The sequence below is a fragment of the Verruconis gallopava genome (genome assembly GCF_000836295.1).
Source record: "Verruconis gallopava strain CBS 43764 unplaced genomic scaffold supercont1.53, whole genome shotgun sequence".
Lineage (NCBI taxonomy): Eukaryota > Fungi > Ascomycota > Dothideomycetes > Venturiales > Sympoventuriaceae > Verruconis > Verruconis gallopava.
Window position 1 is genome coordinate 20475 of NW_015622189.1, and position 27440 is coordinate 47914.

Below are 27440 nucleotides of genomic sequence, written 5' to 3' on the forward strand. Positions count from 1 at the left end.
TATACTAGTCCTTGCATTTTTGAAAAGCTGAAAAACAAGAGGATCGTCTGACCTGAAGTTACTGTTCCGTCTGGAATTCTGATAAATTGCGAATTCCTTGGTTGAGGGAGCGCTGTTGGCCATCCTAAATTTCAGAGCTTCAATTTCCGCGTCTCCCCGCCGTATTTCCAGATAAAAATATTGACAATGGTCTTCCAGGTATTATACTTTGTCGTGGTACTGGAGTATTTACAAGCTTATCATTTCAAGCAGGGCAGAGCCACAAAGCTTGGTACGGTGACCTCTAGCATTGTGCGGCAAATGCGTGAAATTGCTAACCACAGAGTTCTGCAGCCAAGACTCACGGCGAATATTTTGCACTTCAACTGCAAGATATTCGTTGGGCAAAGGCCTGCAAAAACTCTACTGGAGACGAGAGAGTGGTTCGCATGATGCAAGATCTCATCGCTGCGATGTGTTCGCTCAATCTAGACAGGGAGAGCGCAACTAAGTTTGAGAAAGTAGGAGAAGATGTTCAGTATGAGGATGGAATGGTCAAAGACCTGGAGGACCATCCATTACTAGGACGTCCTGATGTCCAAATTGCGTTAGACAACATTATGGAAACCCTCCCCGTCGGCGCGAAGAAGCCTACCAGAGACGTTGGGCAAATTTTGGCCTCAAACTACGAGGTTGCTTATGACGCTCTATACAAGGCCGTGCAAGCTGCTCATATTAACATCCGAGCGATTGAGACTGGCACTCAAAAGAGACATCTTGAACGCAGCGAGTACGCCGTCAGTGGAACGTCCTTGCCCAGCTCAATTTCTCCCGGAAGGCACGCTGAACGCAGCCCGTACGCATTTGAGGGAACTTCTCTGCCCTCTGGATCTCCTTCAGAGCATCCAAAACGCAGTGAATATGCTTTTGAAGGAACTATATTGCCTGATTCAGGCTGAATAGGCTCCTAAAACAATGGCTTCCTACTGTCGCCCAACTTGAGTTTAGGTCGTAGCCTTGATTTAAAAAAGACTGCTTGTATGCGCGGCTAAGGATGTGCAAAATCCATAGACACTCTCCAAGCCAACATTAAGTCATCATCCTCTGTTCATGGTATTTCCTGCACCTCTTGGATTCTCATCCTTCCAATCATCCCAAGCTCTTTGCTTCATGATTTCTGCGTCAACCTTGTCCATATCATCATCTTCTGGTTCTGGTCTAATCCCTGACTTTTCACCTCCGCCTTCAATAATACCCCCCCTCTTTCTCTCCTCCTCCAAGTACTCGTCGATGCTCATAGTCGGAAGACTGTGATCCGGCCGAAATACACCTTTCCTTAGCTCTGTTCTCTTGTCGGTCAAGGTGAATGGGCGTAATGGTTTTCCGTCCTTGCTGAGGAGGGGACCACTCCAGCCCCTTTTAAGGAGAGAGGGATCGTCTAGTCTCTCTGAATAGCCATCTTTGTATATTTCACTGCTATTTCGTTGCCTTTCGTCAGAGCTGTGTAGTGAAGGATCGCTGGGTGGCGCTGGAGGTGCCATGGCCAACATTTGTAGTTCCAATGCCATACTTTCTAATGCCTGGAACGTCTCATGTACGCAGAGAGAGATATTTGTCAGATGGAGATCGCGGAGGGCATCTTCGTCACTCTCGAGTGCGGTAGGGTTTTTACGCAGATACTGTGGCGGGGTTAGATAAGCTGGTTCTGAATGTGTAGATATATCGAGCTGCTTACATCTAATTTGTTTTTAAGTTCCTTCTGCTCTTTGAAACGCGCGATCTTTGCATTTCTTCGCGCAATAGGGTCGGTTGTTGAGGCAGTGGAGAACTTGTCTGGATCTTCGAAGTATTGCTCCATAAGTTTCGTGTCCGCCTTTGAAAGAATGTCATATGAGTCTAGGAGTTTCAAAAACCTCTCGTATCTGCTTCTCGCTGCCAAAAGGTTTTGTTTTCGCTCTCCACGAGTGAGTTTTTCTATCAGCTGCGCAAGTCGAAAGTTGATAAGCAAATACTCGAGATCTGAGGAGTTAATGTCCTCGAGCGTTTCATTTGGGCTGAATAAAGCTATTTCGTTCGCGACTTTCAAACATTCTTCGTATGATGTAATCGCCGCTGCCAGATTTTCCTGATATGCATCGCTTACTGTCGAGCTGAACTCATCCAGACCTCTCCTTCTGTCTTCCGCATCTCGGAACAGACCTCGCAAAGTCGTAGGTTCTGCAACCATGCTGTCAGATGGTTTCTGTTGAAGAGACGTCACAGGAGGAGTTGAAAGCCTTATATGGGTCGTTTCTAATCGGCGTGAAAGCGCGTCGTAGAAACAAACTCGACTTGGGAAGTTCCAAGCTTTGATGATAACATTGGTAATTCCCGTTAAAGCTTTGAAGGTCGCGAAGAAGTTCCGATATCGGCGCACTGTCAGTGTTAGTACGATCTTTGCTTCGATATCTTCGAACGGTGTCGGGTTACTGGAGGAGATATGAGAGAGCCATGAGCGAATGGTATGGGTTCAATCATTGTGTTTCTGTCGTCACAACTGACCTCACTGACGACTGTAATCGGACGCCTGTCGCAATTGTGTTTTATAACACACCTCTCTAGTGACATGGACGTCGCTTCTGGACGCGGATACATCACGAGCTCCGCATTCCTGTAACTCTTACGAAAGTCATCACCTTCAATACTCGTTTGCTGCCTCACTACTAGGCTGCTCGCGTCGTACAAATTTCATATTGTTTGATTGACTTACAGCAAAACAACTCACAAAGCCTCGCCTTGGTTCGCCTATTTTGCCTTAGCACAAACACGTCCTCAACAACTGATTCTTGTACGCATGGTTCTGCTCATCTATTCAACATATAAGGCGAAAGTCTCCCATTTCATCATTGAAGTCAAGATCAGATTGTAAATTATTGCTGATTTCTGAAGTTCTACGACGCTTCAATGGCGGCTTTCCAGATTATTACCTCCGTCATGGGCAACTACGTCCCAGACCTCGTCTCTGCTGATGCAGTCCAGAGCTCTGAAGGCAAATTTTCAGCGTGCGACATGTTATTTAAGTCTGGTGACGTACAGAAAATTGACGATACCGATGACGAGTCGGTAGGTGAGGCTGATCAAACATCAAATGCAATCGATTCCACGAGGCAGTTTCGGTTGCTTCAGCAGGAACTATTCAAAGATAAAGTTCTCGAAAGAGCTGCTGATATTGATTACGAACAATCAGAGCGAAGAAAACAGAAGCTAACAATCGGCGATGGGGGTTCAAGCGTCGGTGATTCAACGGTACAGCCATGCAAGTTTGCACTCAATGATCCGCGCGAGTATCAACTAGAACTTTACGAGCGTGCGAAGAAGGAGAATACAATTGCCGTCCTAGAAACTGGCTCGGGCAAGACGTTCATTGCTATTTTACTGATACGCCACATGCTGGACCAAGAGCTCGAGGATCGTGCCAAAGGTTACGCCCATCGCACAACTATCTTCATGGCTCCAACAAATACTCTTGTTTATCAGCAGACTGCTGTGCTTATGACTAATATCGACCAAAACATTGCGTCAAGATGTGGAGACATGAATGCCAAGAATCTACTGGAGCGTGCCGCTTGGGAGAAATGTTTAGCAGAAAACATGATAATCGTATGCACACCCACAATTCTACATCAATGCCTAGGTCACGCCCTCATAAAGATGGAACAAATTAATCTCCTGGTATTTGATGAAGTGCACCACGCAAAGAAGGACCATCCGTATGCCAAGATTGTTGAAGAATTCTATAAATCGCCACACAACCGTTCCCTTGAACGCAGACCTCGCGTGTTTGGCATGACTGCCTCGCCGATTGATGCCAAATCCAACCCTACACTTGCTGCTCTTGAACTCGAAAGGCTGTTGGACTCCAAAATTGCGACCTTTCGTCTCTCTCCCCAGTTTCGAAACAAAGCGGAAGAGATTGTATTATGGTTCCAGACTCTTCAGGACCCCTTCAAATCGCCATTGCACCTACAAATTGAACAGCATCTGTGTCACATTCCTGCGTACAAACGGCTTCTCAGAATTTCACAGAATTTCAGCTCTGAGCTCGGTCATTGGGCCGCTGATAAGTTCTGGGAAATTACTTTGAGAGAAAGTGAAAAGAATGTAGCAGAAGCACATCTTTACATGACTTGGGAGAAATATACGGATCATGGTATCGAAATAACAGATACTCAGCTTAAAGCTCTACGGCGTGCATTTGATGTTGTCCGAGGCCACCACTTCGGACTTCCAGAGGTTAGATCTCCAGACCTAAGTTCTAAGGTGCTAGAGCTGCACAGATTCCTGATTGATCACTACGAGGGGTATTCTAAAGTTCGGTGTCTCGTATTTGTTGAACAGAGGGCAACTGCTCGAATGCTTCTAGAAATTTTCTCGAAGATCGGAGCCACTTACCTAAGACCGGGTCTGCTTACTGGTCAAGTTTCGAAAGGTGGCGATGAACATATATCTTTGCAGAAACAAGTGCAAATTATGGCCAAATTTCGAAATGGAGAAGTTAACTGCCTGTTCGCGACATCCGTCGCTGAGGAGGGACTTGATATTCCAGATTGTAACTTGGTGATTCGGTTTGACCTATATAAGTCTGTCATTCAGTACGTCCAGTCGAAAGGTCGAGCTCGACACAAGAATTCGAAGTTCGTGGATATGATCGAGCATGGCAACCAGCTGCATCAAAGCATGAGGACTCTTGTTCGTCATCAAGAACTCAAACTTCGTCAATGGATAGAAGCTTTAGATCCTGAGCGACGACTTACAGGCAATGATGACGGATTAAAGGGCATTGAAAGGCTCGGGAGATATTTCATCCATCCCAAGTCGCAGGCAAAGTTAACTTACTGGTCTGCACTTGAGGTTCTGTCGCTCTTTGCATCAACATTAGTATGCTCTCTGACTTCATTTCTACTGAAAGCTAACATAATAGCAGCAAACAGAAGATATAGATGCTATTACTGAGCCAAGTTATGTTGTTTCTGCTGAGAGTGGGGGATACTTTTGCGAAGTCGTTATGCCGAAACACTCCCCCATTCATTCAGCATTTGGCCTTCGTTACCCGAGGAAAGCGCTAGCAAAACGTTCAGCAGCTTTCGAAATGTGTATCAAACTCTTAAAGGGCAATTTTCTGGATAGTAATCTCCTACCGAAATCAAGAAAGATTAGGCCTGGAGATGCGAATTCACGTCTCGCGGTGAATAAGAATAATCCCGGTAAATATAAAATGCAACTGAAGCCATCTCTGTGGGCAGCCGGCCGAGGATCTATTCCAGAAGTCGTACACCTTCTGATAATCGATATGCTGGAGGGACTTGAACGACCGCATCGACCGCTAGGACTGCTCACGCGAAACCCACTGGATGACTTTCCGTCATTCCCGCTATTTTTGAACACATATCAGATATCACACGTGAAGACAATATCCAAGCCTGGGTTTAGGGTCAATGATGAAGAAATCACAACTTTTACAAAATATTCTCTACTTTTATGGAATCACGTCAACGCAAAAGTCTTCGAAAACTCTCCTTCCAAAATGTCTTACTGGATCGTCCCAATACTGAAGAAATGGACAACAGTCAGTAATAGTCGCGACTGCATAGATTGGGAGGAAATGGAATCTGCAATTCTTGGCCGCTTTCAACAATGGACACCTGGCATGCCAGTTGAGCTTATTGAGAACAAATTTATCGTTGACCGTTGGGCAGGCAACCGTCGGTACTTCAGCCATAGAGTTGAACCGCGCCTAAAGCCACTTGACGAAATACCAGATCAGACGGCCGAATTCAAAGGACATGGTTCCTGCATAAGGCAGAATATTCTACAATATAGCGTGAGCCTATATGGCAAGAAGTTTGATGAAGCGTGGCCTAAATGGGACAAGACACAACCAGTCATGGAGTGCACAAAATTGACGTACCGTCAAAATTTTCTTGCCCCTCCTACTAAGCGTGAGGAAGATGATGCGACAAAACGAAATAAGAAAACATACTTATGCCCCGAACCTTTGATTATTTCCGCTGTAAGTTTGGGCTGGCTATAAGCGTTCGCTTGCTGATTACTGCTAGCTTTCTTCTGATGTCGTCACCACGTTTCTTGTTTTTCCGGCCATAATCCATCGCATTGAAGATTACCTGATAGCTTTAGAGGCGGCCAATCTCATCGGCATCGACGTTGGGCCAGCTCTTGCGCTTGAAGCAATGACAAAGGATTCGGAGAATAGTGAAGACCTTGATACTGAGGACAAGTCAAACTTCCGTCCAGGAATGGGTAACAATTATGAACGTCTTGAATTCATGGGAGACTGTTTCCTGAAAACAGCAACATCGATTTCTTTATACGCTTCAAGGCCACACCATGATGAGTTCGATCTCCATGTCTCGCGGATGCATATGATCTGTAATCAGAATTTGATGAATTCTGCGCTGGAGTTTCAGCTCACCGCATATGTTCGATCAATGGCTTTCTCTAGGTAAGCTTTTTATCGATTATGATCGTTCTTGTCTAAGAGATTGAAGGCGTTTATGGTATCCCGAAGCCATTGAGCTTGTTGCGGGTAAAGGTGCGGGTTGCACAAAAAACACGGATAACTTCAAACATTCCCTAAGTAATAAGACAATTGCCGATATTTGCGAAGCATTGATAGGAGCGGCATTTGTTCAGCACAACAATCCCAACCAATGGTTACCACATACTTGGAATGATGCTGTTAGAGCAGTAAGCAAACTGGTTCGCAATCCGAACCACACAGCACAAACATGGGCCGAGTACAAGGAGCTTTACGAGCCTCCAGGATGGCAAATTGCTGAAGCCACAGCACCTCAGCGCGATTTACAAGAGAGAATAGCGAGGCAGATGGGGTATAACTTCCGTTGGCCGCGACTACTACGTTCAGCCTTTTCTCATCCGTCCATGCCGCACATTTGGGAAAGAGTGCCATGTTACCAGCGCCTGGAGTTTTTGGGCGATGCACTGCTAGACTTAGTGTGCATCATGTATCTCTTCTACAATTATCCGAACAAGAATCCTCAATGGCTTACCGAGCACAAGATGGCTATGGTATCAAATAAGTTCTTGGGCGCGCTTTGCGTTAAACTTGGCTTCCATCGGTATGTACGCCACAGCAGTCCCTCGTTAGGAATGCATATAAAAGCGTATGTCGAAGAAGTGGAGCTAGCCGAAAATAGCCCTAGTGAGAAGGGAGGACTTGACTATTGGTTGCATGTTAAAGATCCTCCAAAGGTATATTCTAAATCTTGATAACTTTCAAACTCGTATAGCGCTAATTTGTTACAGTGTTTGCCAGATGTTGTCGAAGCATACATTGGAGCACTTTTTATTGACTCAGGCTTCAATTTCAGTGAGGTTCAGTCTTTTTTTGATATTCACATCAAGCCATTCTTTGTGAATGTAGCGATCTACGATAGCTTCGCCCACGACCACCCTGTTACGTTACTGCATCATAACCTCTCACAAGTATATGGATGCCAAGCTTACCAAATTCTTTGCAAGCACGTTGAATCCTCAATTGCAAATGGAAAATCTAAGGTTATGGCTGGTCTGATTGTGCACCGGGAGATTGTAGCAACTGCAGTGGGAGAGAGTGGGCGATATGCGAAGGAACGAGCGAGCAGCCAGGCCAATCACGAATTGCAGGGTCTCACAGTCAAGGAATTCAAACGAAAATTTGGATGCAACTGCAAATCCCCGAGTATTGGTGAGATGGCGAAGGAAAAGCCTTGGTCAATGAGCCTGACCGAAAGAAAAAAAATGTACAATCACCATTCTTTAGCAGTGCTTTGAAATGTTCGGGAGCCTTAAGAACTCCTCCGCGTATCTCGTAGATTTACCAAGCTTCCCGGGTTACGTCGAATGGCAATGCACAAAAGGTGTTGACAGACTCTTTCTTCAGCGTTAAACACCAGATAGTTAATTCGATGATTGGTATGTAATCTTATTGAGACCATTAAGCAAGAATACGCTTCGTGACTAGTTATTTCTATAACGCGAAGACCCCTAAAACGTTGCAAATGTTTTTTTGAGCTCATTTGATCTTATCTGCATCAGATACCTCTGTAGAAACGTCGTCTCTCTGGCTGATGATGACACTTCCCGCAATAAGAAAACTAGCTCCAACCCACCATAGGAGTGGCAAATTTTCGCCAAAGATAATTGCACCAAGTAAAGCCGTGACAATGAAATTGCTTGATGTGTTAACAATATTGACCCTAATTGCTGACGGGCTTGCAGTCAAAGCTTTTGTGTATAGTGCCCACATTGTTCCAGTGAACAAGAATGAAATGCCAAAAACGGCAACGCGGAGAACGAGATCAAGATATTGGCGATATTGCAACGGCAAATATAGAGAATCTGCAACTCGAATAGACAATGATGTCGTAAGATCATTGGTCGTTCTGTTGACAACGTTAGACTGTCCGCCATATCGAAGGCTGCAATTACAGTTTTGCGAAAATTGCGTTGAGCGCGGCGCAGGTTCCCGACGCAACAGCAATGGACTGCCATGGCGTTTTCAAGCCTTGAGATATCGATTTTGTCTTCGATTCTGACATGGTAATACCCGTCAATATGATCAAAATGGTGATGTGTGTGGAATGTTGTTCTCGACGTGGGTAGAGAGGATCGAATCACTTTCAAGATCTAGAGTCCGTGCGTCACAACATCCTTCACTAAATAATTTACTAATTTATGGACTCCGTCGGACTTTATGGTCGGATAACACTCTTTGATGTTGGACGTGAGATGATTTCAGCGCAGATCTATATGGTCTAGCTTTAATTGGTGTTTCTAAGTAGTATTTAATCCCATAAAAATGTCATCAGGCGCCTCCAGCCAGTGATTTGTGGTTCAGCTTCTTCCGGATGCAGCTGAACTTCTTCCAGTGCCTCCCGTAAAGCGATTTCCTTTAAGGGAACCATTTTCGTCCCTTTGGCAATCTTCCATAAGAAATAAGCTGTGATTACTAATGGTATGTCACTTTCAGAGGAAATTGTCAGTAAAATAAGTACAGATTTGTGGGGTACGGAGCAAACGGACAGATAGGCTGACACAAAGAAGCTTGTTGACCAATTTCCTTTGGTGAATACGGGATATCCGTTTGTCAGCAGTATTACCACACAGAAAGCGAGTGCTATTGGCGTTGAATATACTGCGAATATTTAGACCCAAACTATACCTACTAGGTTGCATCAACTCACCACTCCATGAGTTATGCCAAGGTAATTGAGCCAGCGGGATATCTTGGTTTTTCATCGCAAGAATAAGTCTTTGGTGATTTAGCAATATGGTGATCCAACTGATGAGCACGCCACAAGCGGCGAGATCCAAGAACCAGTAGAATACCGTTAGAGCGCCGTTACTGAGACTCATGAAAGCTAGAAACATGAAAGCAGTTTGTAGCATCACACATACATAGGGAATTCCCCAGCTCGTGGTTTGGAGAAAAATACTTGGAGCCTGTCTCTTTAAGGCTAGGCCGTATAAAACCCTCGTACCTGAGAGAAGTGCTTGATTAGACGATGACCATGCGGATGTGATTAAAACGGCGTTGACGATAGACGGTATGGCCTTGAAACCAGCTCCACTTGCAGCTATCACAAAGGGGCTCTGCGTAGCCGTGCCAGATGCGTCATTGAGACGCGGATCATCACTCGCAACGAGCATACCAACGATCAAAACGGCGAATATGTAAAACAAGGAAACGCGAAGGAAAACGCGTTTACATGCTCCAGGAATCGCTTGTCTTGGGTTTCGAGTTTCTGCTGCTGCCATTGCGATCGACTCGACGCCAGCGAATGAGAATACCGCATTGCCCATCACCCGCCAGTATCCAAGAAATTTCCCCCATTTTCCGCTTGCTATGTACTCAACAAACGGTCCAGGATCTTTCCAATGTTTGAAGCCGATGCGTTCTTGTCCTGGTAACACTCCAAGATCGATGACGACGCCAATCACAATGAGAAAGATGATCAGGAGTATTTTGAGAATGGCAAACCAAAACTCAACTTCGCCATACACATGTATCAGTGACATGCCAATCAGAGCCGTCAATAGAATGGTGGTGATGATCCAGACAGAGGGGTTGATGTCCGTCCAGTATTGGAACAGCACACAAATAGCGCATATCTCGGCCGGTATAGACAACCAGTTACCATATACGATGTTATAGCTTTAGAGACGATTTAGCAGATTTTCTCACTGCGTACTTGAGATTCACTGACCCTATTGCAAAGCCCAAAGCAGGGTCAATCAAGAATTCTGCGTGCCTGACAAATGACCCTGTAACTGGCAACAGCGCTGTGACTTCACCGAGGGCGAACTGAACCGCGCAGACAATTAATCCCACCGTTGCATAACCCAGTAAAGCACCAAGCGGTCCGCCAGTTTGGATTGCACCTCCAAGTCCCAGAAAGAGTCCGGTGCCCTTCGTTCATTAGCTTGCGTGAAATTTCTAAACCCGACGAAGCGAACGTACAATGGCCCCTGCGAGGGCAATCAAGCCGATATGCCGCTGATGCAAACCGCGAGCAAGATGTTGTCTCTCATCTTCAGTCACGAAGTCACCTTGGTGATCATAATGTCCTTCGCTACCAAGAAGAGGCTCAGACTCATCGTTGCCGACAGCGGCCTGTATATCTTGGCGGCGACGAGAATGTTTGAATGTCATAATGAACGTGGGAGCCTAGGGAAGAGCTGGAGGACATAAGGAAGCAGACTCGAGGATCCCTTTTTTTGTGCAAAGAGAGTATTGCATAGGCGCGGTACAACTCTTATTTTTAGTCTTGTAAGATTGGCGGACTTTTGGTTCAAGCTGCGCTGCTCGGACCGATCCTCCCGGCGAATGGACAGTTGCTTCCGGACAACACAAATTTCTTTGTAGCCTTATTCGAAAATGAAATCTCTTTGAACTTGGTTCTGCGTAGGAAGAAAACACTATTTTTACATTCAGTGAGTTTTTTTGATAAGACTTAGTCATATAAAATACTGCAAGCAAAGTAACAAAAATTAGAGACCATTGCAGTGTAGGTTTATCGAAACCAAGGCAGTGGATGACGCGATCTGAATCCCACGCAGACAGGACTTGTGCCCTAGAAATAACGACGTCTAAGACCTAGACCACGAGTCATCCACTTCTGACAGTCTCTAGAGGTAGAGGGTCATCAAGGCCGTAATTTCTTGCTTGCCATATAGTTTTTCAATGTGAACGAGTATGCGTGATGAATCGAGAGAATTCCTCGAGCTCTTCATGTAACCACGTCGTATTCACCTCATGCACACAACCATGGACTTCTGATTAGCAGTCGAAAAAGAAAGCTAGATGAGACAACTTCCGCAGTCAATGTGCATTTGTAACCGCTTGAGACCCGTAAATGACATTGAATTGCCTTGTTCTCATGTACAATTCGATATTAAGATCATACTGGACTTGGTCGCTCAGGCAAACTTGCCAGCCCCGCGTACAGAAATGATAATTGATCATGAGGGATGCATTAGCAAATCTTCTCGCTACCCTTTGTCCTTCCGCTTTCCATTTTAGCGCTTCTGCTGCCAAACTGAATTGCCCTTTTCTTCTCCTCCGCTACGTTGGCCATTCCGAGTTTTTTGGCTATGCATCTCAGGATGAGTTTATCGTCTAAAGCTGCATGTTCAAGTAGTCCTTCCTCATTATCGGTTTGCGCAAAACCAAACCCTACCTTTTCCCAGATTGGCGCGTTCATAGCCCATGCAATGACACCTTCGTCAAGATATGGATAACGAGCTTCCTTTCCCCAACGAGAAATAACTCTATCATCACGTCCAAGATTACGTTTACCAAGTCGATCCACGTCTAACTGAAGTTCTTGCAGCAAGGCTGAATATCCGCCTCGTCTGTAAGCTAAGGCGTGGCGCTGATATCCTCCGAAGAGTTCATCGGCACCCAAGCCGCTGAGCAAGAATTTACTCTGGGTCGGACCTCTTGCAGCGAAAAAAAGAGCCATAGCTATCGAAATGTCCATTTCTGTGTCATGAGGGTGGATGAGCGCGCTGATTTCACCTCTGAACCTCATGGAATCCTCAAACGGAACGTTGATACATACTAGGTTGAAGCATCGGTTTGGACAAATTTTTCGCAATTCCGCGAGAGACTGTCGCGCTGTGATGCGGTCCGGACAAGCTTCGTAAGGAGAGGTACCAGTACCGATTTTCTTGTGGACTCGTGGATTCTCGAATGCCACATTAAGGAGATCGATCATCGTGTCATGGTGCAGACATTCATGCGCTAGGCGTGCCAGTAGAGTGCAGTCAAGTCCCCCGGAGAATAAAATTGCAACTGGTGGGTGTTTGAGATTGAGACGGTCTGGTAATCTCAGCTCTATGGACGCGGTAAGAACTTTAAGTAGAGACGATACCGCACATGAATTCTCATGTAATCGTGATAAGATGGCTGTAGAAAGAGCTGCATCGTTTACAAGAGGTGGTAAAGCTGTATTTATGCACGACCATGGCACTGTGATAGATCCTTCCTCTTCGTCAGCGGCTAACACGTAGGGAGTTCTGCTCGCAAAAGATGTCAAATAGCCGGCATGGAAATCTGATAAGAGGGCTTTAGTGATTTCCAGAGAGTAGATGCCGTCCGCTTCTACCTCTTCCCAATGTGCAGATATTGTCTTCATTGCTACACTGGACAAGAAAAGCGAGCCATTTTGATCCCTGCTCCAAAGGAGTGATCTTCGACCCACGTAATCTCGTCCAAAATACAGGCGACTATTCGGTCGGCTAAAGTAAACGAATGCAAAAGGCCCTCGTATTTTACTTAGAATCTGTATTGTTTTCTTGTGTAAGTCTTGCGCAACGCCTGAGACTTCACTCAACCTTTCGGCAATAAATCGCGTGTCAGATCCAGCAATTCGTTTCCCGTCATATTTCCATGCCTCACCATTCCAGCAAAGCCAACCGAGATCACCAGATAACTCGAGCGGCTGGAGGACAGGCTTATCATCTTCATCGTGACGAAGTCCGAGAACTGATGCTGCGAAGGTCATGCGGATCAGACCAGGAGCTGTTTCATTTGGATCAATGAGGCTCTCGTGTATGCAGCCATAATGATCGGGGCCACGTTGTCTGAGGAGCAGCTCCATTTCATGGCTAGGTGTAATGGGCTCTTGCGCCCTGATCTCGCAATAGATCCCACACATGGTGGTCTCTTTGACGAAGCTGGAACTGATCAAAGAGAGTCCTTGGTGCTTGAGATCAGATGTATGAATCAAAATATCTTGCGCGTAACCTCGTCAAGAATCGAAATGTAGTAAGGTTGCTATCATGGTGGTCTTGTGTCGCAGTTGCGTGTTTGCGAAAAATGCATCAATTTCGTAAACGGCATGGAGGAAAATTTGAAGCAGTATGGTCGGAGACAAGCCTGCGATGCTTTAAAGTAAAAACACAGTGCTCTTCGCGCATGAAGGACTGTGAAAGGAGCACACAAAGACGGGATTGAAAGTTTGCTGTTCTCGATGGTGCAGTATGTATAAATTTTGGTGCGGAAAGAAGTGGGTAGCCAATGCAACACGGACCGAACAGACGCAACCAACCCTGCAGCAAGGAGTGTGGGCATCGTCATCGCCCAAGCTCCGACATCCCACGTGCTGCCTGTCATCGGGAAAAAGCCCAGCGCTGTAAATAGAGCCGTAGCTTTCTTCTACTGCTTCTTCTGCCTCTTTTAGTCTCTCTCATGTACATGTACGAGTTGAGCCGCGTTGCCGATGTCTCCTGAGCCCGTACAGCCAGCCAGCTCATACGCGGAAGCGGCATCGACGCATACGTCCCAACAAGCAACCCAAGATCTTGCTGAGAGGCATCTGAGCCAAAGTACCAGCGCTAAGCCGAGTGCTGGTGGCCAGGATGACCAAAATACCAAAGAGCAGCCAATAGAGGTTCTGTCATTGTCTCAAGGCGGCGAGCGAGCATATCACGAGAAGGCTATGGAAGACTCAGAGATTGACGAGACGGCAGATAGAAAGAATAGTAGACTAGGGAAAGAGCTGTCCGACGAGGCTGTTCAACATGAACAACAGTCCCCTGTACAAATGGTTGTTCCATCACCGTCATCGCCTCCTCCACTCAACGGCGACTTGGCTGCCGTTGTTGAAGATAATTCGCCTGAACCTCCCCCGCCTCCCCCAAAGGACGAGAAATACATGGGAAAGGGCAGAGGGCTTGGAATAGGTCTGGATACTGCTTTTGAAGATGAGAAGCATTCGACGAAGGGGTTGAGCGGTCAGCAGCCAAATGTCCCGTCAACCAACACTCAGCCAGAAAGTGGCGACGGCATGGATGATTCTCAGTCAGAGATAGCGAGTATCATGGAACAGTTTGATGATGGCAAGGAAGTTCCTGATGAGCAGGCAATTATGTCTCCTCGGTTGGAACTAGGACAGCCGTTTGGAGTTGCAACGCAACATCCACCACCTCGGAAATCGAGCCTCGAACCTATTCGTACGGGTACGCCGGATCTGCAACTGAGTTCGAGCCAGACGCTTAAATCACCACCTCCAAGAACATCTTCGCTTGCAGGCCCTCCAGCTCCAGGGAGTCCCGCTACGTCTCTCAAGCAGCAAAGCATTGCATCTCCACCTGCGGAAGCCGAAACAACTCTTACGCCACAGATATCAAAAAGTCTTCCCCCGCCACCGCAACCCGACCCGGAAGCCGACCTTCCCTTTGACTTTCAACGTTTTCTCGACCAGCTTCGCCATAAATCAGCAGACCCTGTCGCCAAGTATCTTCGATCCTTTCTTCTTGAATTTGGCAAGAAGCCGTGGATGGTGCATGAACAGGTTAAAATCATATCCGATTTTCTCGAGTTCATTGCTAAAAAGATGGCCCAATGCGAGGTTTGGCGCACCGTATCCGACGCTGAATTTGACAATGCTCGAGAAGGCATGGAGAAGCTGGTCATGAACCGGTTGTACACGCAGACATTTTCGCCAGCAATACCACCTCCAGAACCGACTACTGGAAGAGGAAAACGGAGAGTTGGAGAGCCGCCAAGAGTGGGAAGGAGGGGACAGCATCAGGAAGACGTCGAGAGAGACGAGGTTCTGGCGCAAAAGGTTCGAATTTACGGCTGGGTGAAGGAAGAACATCTGGATATCCCACCAATAGGAGAAAAGGGTAGGAAGTTCATGGATCTCGCCCAGAAGGAAATCCTTAAGATTAAGAGCTACCGCGCACCAAGGGATAAGGTCATTTGTATCCTCAACTGTTGCAAGGTCATTTTTGGCTTCCTGCGCAACAGTTCATCAGATCAGTCTGCAGACTCTTTCATACCCCTCCTCATCTACGTTGTTCTTCATGCCAACCCGGAAAACCTTGTCTCTAATGTGCAGTACATCCTCCGTTTCAGAAACCAAGACAAACTAGGTGGTGAGGCGGGCTACTATATTTCCTCGCTTATGGGTGCTATCCAATTCATAGAAAACTTGGACCGTACAAGCTTGACTATCACGGATGAAGAATTCGAAAAGAACGTCGAGGCAGCTGTGTCAGCAATAGCCGAGAAACATCCACCAGATGAGCTGGCGCCACCACCATTACCGGGTGGAAAACCCCCGCCATCCCCACGATTGATGCCAAGTGAGAAATCCACGCTTGCACGAGCAGAAGTCACGCCAAGGAACAGCATGGATGCCGAACAGTCGACTCCCCGTCGCTCTACGTCCCTGCGCGCGAATGGCGCTGTCTCAAAGACAGATGATGAATCGGAAGACAACGCTGCACTAGCTGTGCTACGCAGCATACAACGTCCGCTGTCAAGCATTGGTCGCATTTTTGGTGACGACGGATCTTCGGGATCGTCAGGACCCGCAGGCACTCCATCCAGATCCCCTGCACCTCATTCAGGTGTGAGCGAGAAGAACACGTCAAAACAGCAACCTAGTGCAGAAGAACTTGCGGCGAGACAAGCAAGCGCAGAGGCAAAGCAGGCCAGGGAAATCAGTGCGAGGGAGGAGAAGAACTTGGTGGAAACACTCGGAGGCATGTTTCCTCAGCTGGACAAAGAAGTCATTGTCGACGTGGTGAGGGCTAACGAGGGAAGGTGCGTTTTATTCTCCGTCCTAACTTTTCGTACCATGGAATCGTCTCTTAACATCGATCACAGGGTTGGTAGAGCTGTTGATGCCTGCCTTGCATTGAGCGCGTCATGAAACTGCGTGATGATTCAAATCTTTTCCAGCCATGTGATGGCCATGATGCATAGAATATGGCGTTGTAGGCTACAAGCAATTGTGATTGGCGCAATATACCTCTTGGCTTCCGAGTATCGTTTGTAGAACATACAGCAGCTGACGAGCAATCAAATTTAAGCTCAAGTGCTCCTGGACATTTGACCTTTCTTCTTGGCCATATTTCTGCCCCTTTCAAGCTGTAAGCGGCGAATAGAGAGTTTTGCGGTCGAAAAAAAATTCTCTTCGAACAAAAATGGCATATCGACTACATACTCCCGCTGAAAGAGTACAAAACGGAGCTGCTAAACTTACTGTGCCAGGGACAGTCTGGCATTGAGCCAAGTTTAGGCCAGGTGAGGCAAAACGAACAGACTTCTCAGCTTCAATAGGGTGGACGGTCTCCCCCTAGGAGCATTCGATAGCCATATCGCGAATAATTCATACACCAAAAATCGCGTCCGACTAGCTTCGAAGCCTCAAAAGACTACGTTTTACTCTGTTCGAACCGCCAAATCAAAGACATGAGTCTCCAACCAAACGCTAGACATTTGGTTTCCGAAGGCGACTGTATCAAACTTTTGTGACAGCTTCTATTTTGGTCTAGAATGAAGCTCCTACTATTCTCACTGAAATATGACAATAACATAGGGCCATTCATGAGTGAAACACTGTGGGGCTGCAATAAAGCAACTAATTTGTTGTACGTGTATCTCTCGGTATAGGCACCGGCAAAATCTTTGTTACTGAGATTGATCAACTATTTGGAGGATCTGGGTCTTGAATTAGCAAAAGAATCAGCAATACGCATTGAAACAGATAGCATCAATGTCTGCAATAACGGCAAGAAGTATGAGGGCGATAGCATCGCATAGACTCCGTACGGCCATCTATGAGGACGACGACGCCGACGCCGACGCCGACGCCGACGCTGCATTGAACAGTGCCCGCGTTGCTTGTAGGGTCCAGTCTCGCACTCGAAACAGTGCCAGTCAGAACAGGAATAAACGACGAAGGCTGCGTTGTCCACGGGCCTTCCAACATCGATCCGTTCACACGCCAGCAAGCACATCGGCCCGTGGTGCAGGAAGGGATTGTTCTCAGCTGGATGCGCCGAGGTGTGACATCCAGGTACGAAGAACGGAGCCGGCGCCAGGTGTTACTTACGAGTATCGTCGAACGAAGATCGGACGTGGATGGGGCCTAGAGCCGCTGGCAAAGGAGCCAGAGTCTCGCCGGCGAAGGCCGCTTCGCGGCGTGTCACCAGTTTTGGCCCGAAATTTCTCTCTTAGGATTCACACTCGCCGGGGCCACGTACACAATCTGCTTGTGAGACGCGGGCACGGTTTGCACGTATGACGCGTCAGCGACATTGCGGATTGCGGTCCTCCTTGGCTCTATATGAAGGCTTTAAGACGGGACTGTGGAGGAGTCTCCCATGGTGCAAGGTTGATAACCCTCGCCGCGCCACGGTTTTTCGTAGAATTCAAGCAATCGGCGGATTCCAACCTCCCATTGCAGGCCGTTCTGCAGCTGATGCCTAGTTCCTGTCACAGCGTAGTATCTTGCGGGATCCCGATCCTTCTTCGCCTCGATCTTCTCTTCTTTCAGGAGCTCGACGAAAGCCACGCGCGATTTCGCGGGCCTCACTCTTGTTCACGTTCTGAGTGACGGGGCGATCATTTTGGCCGAAATTGATTCGCAGTCCAGAACCGAAAGACCAGCTTCTGATGCGCAGCAGTATGTTTTGGAAGGACCTGAGCAAGAAATTTTGCCGAAAAGACCATGCGGAGGATTCTATGTGGGGCATTTGTCTCTCAAACTCGACCACCCTTGTGAGTTCGACATGCGTCGCAGAAAGAATGCGCGCTTTACTAGCTGCGTAGACGGATGTTATGACATATTGGTAGCCAAGAAGCTAGAAAAAACATGCGGACTGTCATCTACGGGCTTAACCTTGAGCCAATTCATGATCACATCGAAGCTGAACTGGTTATCGACCATGCTACATCAGAACGAGGCTTGCTTTGTGCTTCGCTTTTCCTTTCTGATCAGGGTACATATGCGCAGAAGCAAGGAGTTGCAGCGCACAAAACAAGGGCGTTAACCCAGACATTGTCTACTCCTTCGCTCAAGACGAGGAGGCTCAGCGCGCCACCACTCGAGTGGCCGTCGAGGACGACGTCGTGCTGCTCCTTCAGCCGAACAAAAATTGTTCACTGCAGCGAGGTCATCTGCAAAAGCATGCTTTGACGCAAAGTACATTCGTATATAGTTCGGACACCGACTCGCACCTATTGGCCCGTACAGTGAGTCAACAATGGCGGCCCGACTCCGGGCGAGCTGAAATGAGTGGCTCATCATGGCCCCGATAGGAGAGAGCACAGCGCGGCATGTGTCTCACCGCAAGAAACTGCATCCGTTCGGGCTAGACGTGCGCCGAACTGCGTCCTCCACGGGCGAAAAAAGATGGGCGTCTTGTCCGTGGTTTGCGATGCGATGTATGCTTTGCTAGGCTCGGCGCGTAAGTGGAGAGCTCCAGGTCGCCAATTTCGTTCGGCCCTTGCGCCCACACGACTCCTTGGGGCAGCCATTGGGCCCTCTAGGTCACGCTTGGTCGATAGAACGATACTGGTCGCATCTCACTCCGTCCAGGTGCCGAAATGGGCGGATTGTGTAGGCAGCTGAATAAGGCTGGAAGTCGCCGAGAGTGCCGTGCATAGAACAGATCGTCACCTCGCAGCAGAGCTTGTGTCGTGTGAGGGGTTGATTGGGGACTCTAGCGACGAGGTTTAGTCTCAACGAACCGGAAAATGCTCACGCCGATAAGAACAAATACGGTGGTTTGAACTTGGGCAAACTGAGATGATAGCTTTCCTGGATATGTAATTTGCAGTCCCGGCTTTCTTACTTTCGATTGTTGATATCTTGCCAAGGCCTTTTTCCAAGACGAGGAAAAAAAAAAGAAAAGAAAAAGATAGCCTCAGAAACCATTGGATCGAATCGGGCTCAATGTACCTTATACAAAGCCTCGCAGATACGAAAAAGCGTTCCATGAAGCTCATCTAAAACTTTAGACCAGCTCATCATCGCTTTCCAAACAGTCTCTCGCGTCTCTCGAACTGCAGAAAAGCTTGCATCAAATCGCACGCCGAAACAGTCGAAGTACGAGCGACACGACTGACTGATCGATGACAGAAGATCCCATCCAATAACGCGTCACGACAAAGAATCTTGTTGTGTGCTAAAGCAAGACTTCGAGCTAATTACGACTTTCTTGGATTTAGCTTGGTCGTAATCATCTATTTTCGGCAGGTCCGGCTGCATAAGGCTGAAATCGGTTCGTGCGACTCAGATTGCAGGCAGAGAGCGGAAATGCATTGGGCTGGCTCCCCATCATCCTTACTTCACGACAACTATTTTTGGGTCTTACAACTTGGTCATAGTCGTCAGCAGTTGCAGTGGCTCGAACTGGACCGCCAAGTGAATGACGCACTCTCCGGTCTGCATACTAGCGGACGAGCTAGACATCAAAGGTTGAAACGGAGTCAATGGTGCAGCTCTGTGGCGTGAATGCGGTTTGAGAGAACAGAAGCAGGCCAGAAGCAAAGAAAAGGGTTTGGAATCCGCTGCCTCTGACTCGAGACCTTCTCTGGATCCATGAATTCTCAGCCACCAAAGCCAGGCACATGAAATGCCACGAGCCTCGGTGTTGCTTTGTGTTTTCTGTCTCTGCACAGTGCCGTGTGCGCAAACACGAGGACGAGAGAAATCGATTGTGGGCATGACGATCCCTTCTCGAAAGTTATTAAACTAGCTTGCTGAACGTCACGTTTTTCTTTGCTCAAGATAATTTTGGCAAGCTGACGAGTTCCAAAATCGATAAAGCTTTCTCGTGATGGACAGCTGGTCACTCCAGGGTCCGAGTGGTCAAATACTGTGTAATTGAAGGGCGGGACCTGCAACCAGGATATTCAGCACACCAGGGTACGTATTGACAAGGCCTGCGGCCACAGACCTGGTAAAAAACACAGCAGATCCTTCTGAAGCACTCGAAAATCTCGGCTAGGGCCGAAGGACTGGCTTGGGGATCACCAGTTACCTGGCTGAATTATTCTAGATTGTTTCCCACGGGTGGTTTTTCTTCACCGATCTGCGGTTTGACTTTTGGCGTTTGTGATCAGCGCTAGCAAGCGGGTGGAAATCAATGTCGAAACCATCTCTCAACGCTAAGCGCTGACGTCGTGACGTCTGCTTTAAGGCTGTTGCTTTACACGCTTCTCCCGTCAAAGCTTCCTGGAGAGTTTGAAAGGCTTTTCAGGGTTGTGACGATAGTACAACTCCTTGTATTCCAGAATTAGCGTCCAACAGGACCAGTAATGCTGTCAAGGGCCTTAAGACATGTTTCAATAGAAGCGTAGAAAATGCCTTGTAATTAATAAAGGTTTGTCTTGCCCACAGCCGATACAGAGCCATGGCACCAATCCGGCTAGAGCGCGTCTGAGATCCTGCACATTCGGTTCCAGTATCTCGACAGCTGGGATGAACGACTCATGGCCGAACCTCTGACGAGACCTTTTTCACGTTTGGTAGGAGTAAAACGAAATAGCTGGGATGATTCTATCATTTCGGTTGAGCCTCGGCAGCGCTCTTGTGGGGAGAGGGGAAGGGGGAAGAACAATAATGAGGCAGTGCAGTTCCAAACTTTGGGTGATGTGCCTCAGGCGACTGCTAGACTGCTTCAGATTAAGCAAAGTGCGACCACCACTTTTTTTTTTTTTCAATTTTAGTATTCAAGAAGGGTCGAAGCGTCCTGATATGGATAATTTGCGGCCTCTTCAAGGTTGAGGTTAGTAGTCTGCAGAAGAGACGCAAGGTCTAGGGAAGGGAGCAGATTTGAGGAAAGACGGGCGGCCAACTTTCCGTATGTAGAATGACCTCAATGATCCTACTGTGGTTTGGGCCAATTGCACTCCCCAAACGTAACGGGTGCTCGCAATTGCTGAATAAAGGAGACTGGAAACGTCCAATGAAGGCATTTTTGGTGTGGCACACGCACATGTTCGTCTTCACGATCGAAATGAGACTGGGAGCATTGTCCTCGCGTTTGAACCCTGCTGGGCCCTTTGGTACAGAATCTATCGTGTTCATTTCCCCCGCAAAAAAGCTTCGGAGTCATGCAGACGAGACATCTTGGACACAAAGAAAAGAGGCTCGGCGGAACGAAAGGAAAAAAAACAAAGGAAATTGGATGCTGAACAAACAAAGGCCTTTGAACGAACATCATTCCGAGCAGAAATTCGGAGAGGTTTCAAGAAATGCTCTGCAGTTCGTCTGGAGGTGGGCAGAAGGTGGGAGGAATGGCCGCGTTGCCAACACGCAATCTTAAGTGGAGCCTTTTTGTCGCTCGTGAATCGGAAACCAGACAATGGTCAGATAGCTCCCCTGCATGAGCCCAGCGAATGGCACCAGCAGCGGGACCGTTGGGTAATTAAGCTCCCCTCTGCGCGGCTGATTCCATGACGTCGAGGGCTGCACGGGTCTCAACCGCTACAAGAGCCAGTGCAGTGCGACTAGAGACGTGCGTGTCCCACTGAGGGCAATTTAAGAACCTTTATCATGTGCGTGGTTTTGTTTCTTGCTTAGACTGAACGTATTGGTTGCCAAAGCTGTCCTGTACGTATTCTGCAGCGGGCAGTATTTCGTTCTTATTTTTAGCTGAGGTTGGGTTACCGAGGAGCAGTGGCTGGCACGTCCATTGCTGATGGGGAATGCGCCTGCGGTAAAGGCTACATGGTCGCCGTCCATTATGGAAAGCTTCTTTTCGTTGCGTGTGCTCTGAGGGGCGCAAAGCTTCGTGCTGGGGCACCGGACGATAGATTCAGTGCGACGTGCGCTGGTGGACATTTTCCTCACACATGGCCACACACAGGCTCGTCTCCTCTGTCATTCTCGAGGAGTGGACAAGACGTTTGACGAGATCATGACCGCGTGAAAATGGACGAAGCGCCGGAAAGTGTTGCAAGGCGGGCGTGCATGGCTGCTCGGGCATTTTAAAGCGTGCTGCTAACAAACGTCGCGGAATAAGCCACGGCTGGATCTCGTTGCGCTTTAGTGGAGCGACCAAGGCATGATTTGCCAGGCCACGAATGCATCATTCAGCTACTGTACATCAGGTCTTTGATGCGTAGCCTTGAACAAGTCAGTGCATGGCATCGGGCCCGATTCGCGATCTTTTGCTGGCGGAACAGCGTTGAGGGCGGGCTTTGCTGGCATGGGGAGGGGTGATGGGCGCGTGGGAGCTGTGTATACAGCACCAGTGCGCGGCGAACAGCCAAGACGGACGCCCTTGCTCTCTGGGGGATCTCTTCAGAGACGATGTCGGATGGACTCGTCTTTGGAATTTTTTTTTGGGGACGGAGATAACGTTTGAAACAGTGCAATGACAGTTTCTGTGCTTGACAGCAGTAGTCATGGATCAACGCCGAGCGTGCTGGGCAGAGGGACCGTATCCTGACGCGCTAGGCTGGACGTAGCGGGGCCGAAGCTGGACGCAGGCGTATTAGGCCGGTTTAGGCTTTCTCTGCGCTCATCCACATCCCTGCCCGTGTGAAACAGCGCCGTCCTGGGCGCGAGACTGGTGCGCTGCGGAAGAGCTGCACCGCGCTGCTGCTCGTCCTCCTCGTCGCGGCGTGGGAGTGTGGTCGTCGGCGTGGTCGGGCTGGTGGGAGGAAGGCGGAGGCAGAGCAACAACAACGGAGCAACGAGCTCCAGGCGCGAGCATGCTCGTGCAGGCCGGCGTGGCTGCGAGCAAAGAACAAACACGAACTTACAGGGTGGCCAGGCATGATCGAAACGCGTCGACCAGCGCAACCATGGCGAAGCTTGCGCGTGTGCACTCGTGCGGAACCACACAGCAGGGCAGATGCGGCGCAGGAGAATGGAGGAGCGAGACCGAGTGGAGAGGGAGAACGAACAGCAGGCAAGACCCAACAGGCCCGCGCGGAGAGGAGGGCTGCGTGGGCACCGCAGCTCGTGCTTCGCTGCCTGCGATGATTGCGGCCGTGGGCCATCGGCAGGCAGGTCGCAGCAGCAGCGCACCGCCAGCAGCACCGCGCCCGCCGGTCGCCAGGCCAGGCCGCGAGCGTCCGCGGTGGTGGAGTCGGCCTGCGGCGCCAGCCCCGGATTCTCTCAGCACGCACGCAGCCGTGGCCTCACGGAGCTGGCTCTGCTGAGCTGCAGCGGCCCTGTGCTGGCCCGCCCCCGCCGGCGCCGGCGCCCTCACGCACACGCTCGCTGGCCGCCCCCTCTCTCGCGGCCACACGCCCGCCTGCGCTTTTTGTTACTGTTCTCTTCGCCTGTCCTCTTCTTTCCCCCCCCAAAACATCCGCCCGCCGCCGGCTCTCTGCTGCGTGTCTCCCCCCAATCTGTCTCACGCCCCCCTCGACGCTGCCTCTCCTCCTAATACAATCGTCCTCCCTGGCTTTCCCCTCGCCCAATCTCTCCCTCTTCCCTCTTCCCACCAGCGTCCGTATATCACCCAATCATCCCCCCGTCCGTCGTCTTTTCAATCCCACTCCAATCTGCCAGCTTCGTCGCCTGCTGCTGGCTTAGGGCTTTCTCCTCTGTTCCCGTTTTTGCCCACCCCCGCCCCAGCTCGAGTCCGTCGTCTGCTGCCCGGCCTGCACCTCCCCATCCCACCTCTCCGCCCATCCCGTCCCGACCCTCTCTCGTCGCTCGCTTGTCTCTTCTCTTCTCTCCGAACTCACCAGAACATCCCTCCTCCATCCGCTTTCGCTTGCATTCACTCGTTCATCTCCGACCGCAAGCTTCACGTTCATGCTGCACGCATAATTGCTCTCGCCTTTTTCCCCCCTTCCCTTTTCTCTCGCCCTTGTCTGGCTTTGCTGCAATGAACTTCCAACCGGAAGCGCACAATGGCGCCCCCAAGCGATCCAACTCTGGCAGAGAGATCGTCTACCTGTTTCCCAACGCAAGCACCGGAGGCTCTGTCGTGAACACGTCCCCGCCGTCTCACGAAAACATGCCTCCAGATGTCGCTCAGGCCCTCGAGTTGCTTAGAAATTACTCGTTTCGCGATGTTTATCGTTGGTTGAAGATGGACCGACAAGACGGTAATTGCGCCCTCCCCAAACACCTCGCAGCCACGCGTCCCTTCGCTAACGCAGTCGACACCAGAGATCAACCACAGCTCCGGTGCCATGCATCGTCCGCATTCGACCTTCAATGGCCCAAACCACGCTCCTCGCATGTCCGTCGCCTCCTCCACCCAAGGCTCGTCCCGCGCGTCTTCCGTCTTTTCCGCCGGCGCAAAGCGCATCTCCATAGCATCCACCAACACCACCTTCAGTCACCTGTCCGATCGGGGCCAACAGACGGTCAATCCAGGCTGGGAGGCAACCCTGCCCGTCAATGGCGCCCGCCAGTCGTCGCTGCAGACGGCCCACGTCGTGTCTCTGAACCGTCAGAACTCGGCAACCCTGGTGAGCTCGCCCGTGGTCAAGAGCGCGAGGCCATCCATTGTCAACACGACCCCCGTTCGCCCCAGTCCGCGTCAGCGCGAGAGCGACGTCGAAGCGAAGAAGAAGTACTTCTGCACCGCCTGCAACAAGGGCTTCGCCCGCAAGTACGACTGGAAGGTGCACGAGCAGCGCTACCACGAGCAACAGACGCAGTATCCGTGCCCGGACTGCAACCAGATCCTGTTCGCCGAGACGCTGTTCAAGTCCCATCATCGAGACGCCCATGGCTGTCAGGACTGTCCTCACGCGAAGGGCATAGCGAAGGAGGTCGACGTCCGAAGAAAGCGGACCGCCTGGGGCTGCGGTTTCTGCAGCGAGATGCTGGACGACTGGGAGAAGCGCTGCGACCACGTCGCTGCGCACTACGACAACGGCGTCAAACGCGAAGAGTGGGATCACTCCAAGGTCATCATCGGCCTGCTCCGTCAGCCCGAAATCGACCAAGAGTGGCGCCTGCTCCTGACGAGCCGCCACGGCCAGTTCCCGACCGATCTTGGCCTGAGATTCAGCAAGGAAGCCACCGGTCGCTCCCACGGCGAGAACGCGGCACAGCTGCAGGACTTGCTTGAATTTGGCGCCTGCCCTCGAGACATCAAAGCCATTGTCGAGCTGGCCTACGAACACGGTTACCGACGCCCTGTCTCGGCTGCTCCTTCCTCCTCGCAGCCGACCCAGACGCAGTCAACTTCCCTCATGTCCCCGCCGTTCAGCGTCAACCAGGACGCGTCCATGGAGTCTCCCGTTAATCAGACCACCCAATCCGAGGATGCTTCGCCCATGCAATTTGTCGCCCAGACGACCAACTCGAGCCCTATGGACGGCTTCGACATGAACGTGACCGCCTCTATGGCCGCTTATCAGACACCAGCGGAATCACGCGTGAGTTCTGTGGGCCCCGCCATGTCCGCGACCATCACCAACCCACTCGACTGGAGCACATATCAGATGTTCCCGGAGCAGTACACCATGAATCCTCCCAACCCAACTCGCATGTCGGTCTCATATGACAAACCACTACCACAAATCCCCCCCGAGGATGGAAGAAATTCCGTCACGCCCCGGCCGCAGCAGCAGCAAAGGGTGCAGCACGTGGCAGAGCAGATGCAGCAGTTCGTTCCGGAATCTGATCCAGCCTTTGAGACGTGGTCTCTCATGAACGCCTCGCTTGGGGACGACCCTCAATATTTCGCCACCGCTCATCAATTCGTGTGAAGATGGAAGAAACAGAGTACGCGAACAAAGCCTATTCCCGTACACGCCCGTCCTCCGAGCGCGCCTGAGGGTCGAAATCGAGCAGGCTGAGCGACCCTTTCCGGACGGCTAAGAGCGGTACGTCCAGGGTCGAGCATCGAATGTTCCAAGGCGCAAGCACCGGGCGCCGTTTCAGCTAGAGCAGATTTTGAGCCCGTCTCAACAAGAAAGCACCTGCTGTTTCGAACAAATGCCGCCACAATACGCATACGCCACAGTATGCTATTTTTTTCCTCCCCCCCTCCCCCCAAAACCTTCAACCAAACCCCTGTTTCCCCCCCCCAATTGCTACATCGTGATACCCATTGTGTAATCTCTAATACGGACCTATCTTTTGGGGGGACCAAACCAACCTCCACAATGAACCTAGGTCGTCAGCCGCTTGGTTTCCTTTTTATTTGGGTTCCCTTTTGCTCTCTACGGTTGAAAAATGGAGTGTTGTTGTTCTTGTTGGTTTCTTTGCTGTTTTTGGAGGACGGGTTGCATTTAGGCCTTTATGACAGGATCTGGACTGAGCATGGACAGGTACAAAGGTTGCATCGACTACGCAGATGGTGGGTTTTCTTGTTGATTTACGAGCTTGTAAGATATGCGAAAAAGGGCAGTGTCTTGGAAGAAACCTATCTCCGTATGTGGCTATGTCGAACTGTCTATTTGCAGATTACTGTTCAAGTGTGCAGGATCTTTTTGACGAATGTCATGCCAGATCAGATCTGATGAATAGTCCCCAAGATTGAGATACTTCAGAATAGCAACAAATGTCGAACAAAGAAGGTCTCCCAGCTCAGCCATGACCGTAGCCAACAGCCTGTGGCGTGCACATGTGCCAGGAGTGGCGCATCCGGAATGGCGAATGATGCACTTTGGACGGGGCTTGGCCTCACACCACCAAAGCACGCTTTTGAGGAAACCTTGTGTCAACACCATTTAAGGCGATTCCCGATTGAGCAGTAATGGAATACTGTCCAAGCCGCGATCAGTCAACAAACAAGGGTGGTTCGCCGAAACGGCTTTTCCACTGTATTACTGCTGCCCGTGCTTTCTGCGCGACGGCTTCTTGGGGAGTGGGTGCAGACGAACGTTTTGCTCTTTTGTTTCGGTCGTTTCACCACCAGCGGGCCGCCCAGGGGGGAGTTGATCCTCATCACTTTGCCCGCACGAGGCAAAGCGGCCAGAGGACCCAGGCCAGCGGAGGGCCCGTGAGAGCGCGGCGCTGGGTTTTGGATCTTATTTCTAATTTTCTCAAAAAGTCGTTTTTTGCCTCTTCAAGCCGCGGCTCCTACTTGTAGAGTAGCGGGAACCCTTTCCCCAAGTATTTCAAAAAAAAAAAAAAAAAAAAAAAGGCCAAGACGTTCGTCTCTTTCGTGACTCGTGAGAGGAAGGAGGACGATGACGATGACGAGCATGTTGAGATACCTCT

At 49.7% G+C, this 27440-nt stretch overlaps 8 protein-coding genes across 8 annotated transcripts; 4 read left to right on the forward strand and 4 right to left on the reverse strand.

Moving 5' to 3' along the window:
- Positions 1-147: 147 nt before the first annotated feature.
- Positions 148-938, forward strand: PV09_09072 (uncharacterized protein; the record flags this gene model as incomplete). Its single annotated transcript, XM_016363064.1, has 3 exons — positions 148-198; positions 250-271; positions 334-938. Exons 1-3 carry the CDS (start codon positions 187-189, stop codon positions 936-938), a joined length of 639 nt encoding a protein of 212 aa, XP_016209078.1. The 5' UTR covers positions 148-186.
- Positions 562-2537, reverse strand: PV09_09073 (uncharacterized protein). The gene is made up of 3 exons (XM_016363065.1): positions 2521-2537; positions 1715-2394; positions 562-1658 (listed from the first exon to the last, which is right to left on the reverse strand). The coding sequence occupies exons 2-3, from the start codon at positions 2204-2206 to the stop codon at positions 1077-1079; spliced, it is 1074 nt and encodes a 357-aa protein (XP_016209079.1). The 5' UTR covers positions 2207-2394; positions 2521-2537; the 3' UTR covers positions 562-1076.
- PV09_09074 (uncharacterized protein) lies at positions 2483-7809 on the forward strand (the record flags this gene model as incomplete). The annotated part of the gene is made up of 6 exons (XM_016363066.1): positions 2483-2806; positions 2908-4896; positions 4943-6028; positions 6075-6478; positions 6525-7248; positions 7303-7809. The coding sequence occupies exons 2-6, from the start codon at positions 2923-2925 to the stop codon at positions 7807-7809; spliced, it is 4695 nt and encodes a 1564-aa protein (XP_016209080.1). The 5' UTR covers positions 2483-2806; positions 2908-2922.
- A 73-nt stretch (positions 7810-7882) lies between these two features.
- On the reverse strand, positions 7883-8623 carry PV09_09075 (uncharacterized protein). The gene is made up of 2 exons (XM_016363067.1): positions 8467-8623; positions 7883-8420 (listed from the first exon to the last, which is right to left on the reverse strand). The coding sequence occupies exons 1-2, from the start codon at positions 8574-8576 to the stop codon at positions 8051-8053; spliced, it is 480 nt and encodes a 159-aa protein (XP_016209081.1). The 5' UTR covers positions 8577-8623; the 3' UTR covers positions 7883-8050.
- Positions 8624-8811: 188 nt separating this feature from the next.
- Positions 8812-10690, reverse strand: PV09_09076 (uncharacterized protein; the record flags this gene model as incomplete). The annotated part of the gene is made up of 5 exons (XM_016363068.1): positions 8812-9000; positions 9061-9172; positions 9222-10192; positions 10245-10447; positions 10499-10690. 5 exons carry the CDS (start codon positions 10688-10690, stop codon positions 8823-8825), a joined length of 1656 nt encoding a protein of 551 aa, XP_016209082.1. The 3' UTR covers positions 8812-8822.
- Positions 10691-10944: 254 nt separating this feature from the next.
- Positions 10945-13517, reverse strand: PV09_09077 (uncharacterized protein). The gene has a single exon (XM_016363069.1). The coding sequence runs from the start codon at positions 13197-13199 to the stop codon at positions 11514-11516; it is 1686 nt and encodes a 561-aa protein (XP_016209083.1). The 5' UTR covers positions 13200-13517; the 3' UTR covers positions 10945-11513.
- A 118-nt stretch (positions 13518-13635) lies between these two features.
- On the forward strand, positions 13636-17106 carry PV09_09078 (uncharacterized protein). Its single transcript, XM_016363070.1, has 2 exons — positions 13636-16099; positions 16163-17106. Exons 1-2 carry the CDS (start codon positions 13764-13766, stop codon positions 16206-16208), a joined length of 2382 nt encoding a protein of 793 aa, XP_016209084.1. The 5' UTR covers positions 13636-13763; the 3' UTR covers positions 16209-17106.
- Positions 17107-23679: 6573 nt separating this feature from the next.
- On the forward strand, positions 23680-26962 carry PV09_09079 (uncharacterized protein). The gene is made up of 2 exons (XM_016363071.1): positions 23680-24361; positions 24426-26962. Exons 1-2 carry the CDS (start codon positions 24139-24141, stop codon positions 25979-25981), a joined length of 1779 nt encoding a protein of 592 aa, XP_016209085.1. The 5' UTR covers positions 23680-24138; the 3' UTR covers positions 25982-26962.
- The last annotated feature ends 478 nt before the right edge of the window (positions 26963-27440 follow it).

What these genes read in the sequence shown, in the direction of transcription:
- PV09_09073 (XM_016363065.1), bottom strand. Translation starts at nt 2,206, where the DNA reads ATGGTTGCAGAACCTACGACTTTGCGAGGTCTGTTCCGAGATGCGGAA. An exon ending in AACTTAAAAACAAATTAGAT is followed by an intron (nt 1,659 to 1,714) that starts GTAAGCAGCTCG and finishes ACCCCGCCACAG; the next exon opens with TATCTGCGTAAAAACCCTAC.
- PV09_09075 (XM_016363067.1), bottom strand. Translation starts at nt 8,576, where the DNA reads ATGTCAGAATCGAAGACAAAATCGATATCTCAAGGCTTGAAAACGCCA. An exon ending in AACGCAATTTTCGCAAAACT is followed by an intron (nt 8,421 to 8,466) that starts GTAATTGCAGCC and finishes CGTTGTCAACAG; the next exon opens with AACGACCAATGATCTTACGA.
- PV09_09077 (XM_016363069.1), bottom strand. Translation starts at nt 13,199, where the DNA reads ATGTGTGGGATCTATTGCGAGATCAGGGCGCAAGAGCCCATTACACCT.
- PV09_09078 (XM_016363070.1), top strand. Translation starts at nt 13,764, where the DNA reads ATGTCTCCTGAGCCCGTACAGCCAGCCAGCTCATACGCGGAAGCGGCA. An exon ending in GTGAGGGCTAACGAGGGAAG is followed by an intron (nt 16,100 to 16,162) that starts GTGCGTTTTATT and finishes CATCGATCACAG; the next exon opens with GGTTGGTAGAGCTGTTGATG.
- PV09_09079 (XM_016363071.1), top strand. Translation starts at nt 24,139, where the DNA reads ATGAACTTCCAACCGGAAGCGCACAATGGCGCCCCCAAGCGATCCAAC. An exon ending in GAAGATGGACCGACAAGACG is followed by an intron (nt 24,362 to 24,425) that starts GTAATTGCGCCC and finishes AGTCGACACCAG; the next exon opens with AGATCAACCACAGCTCCGGT.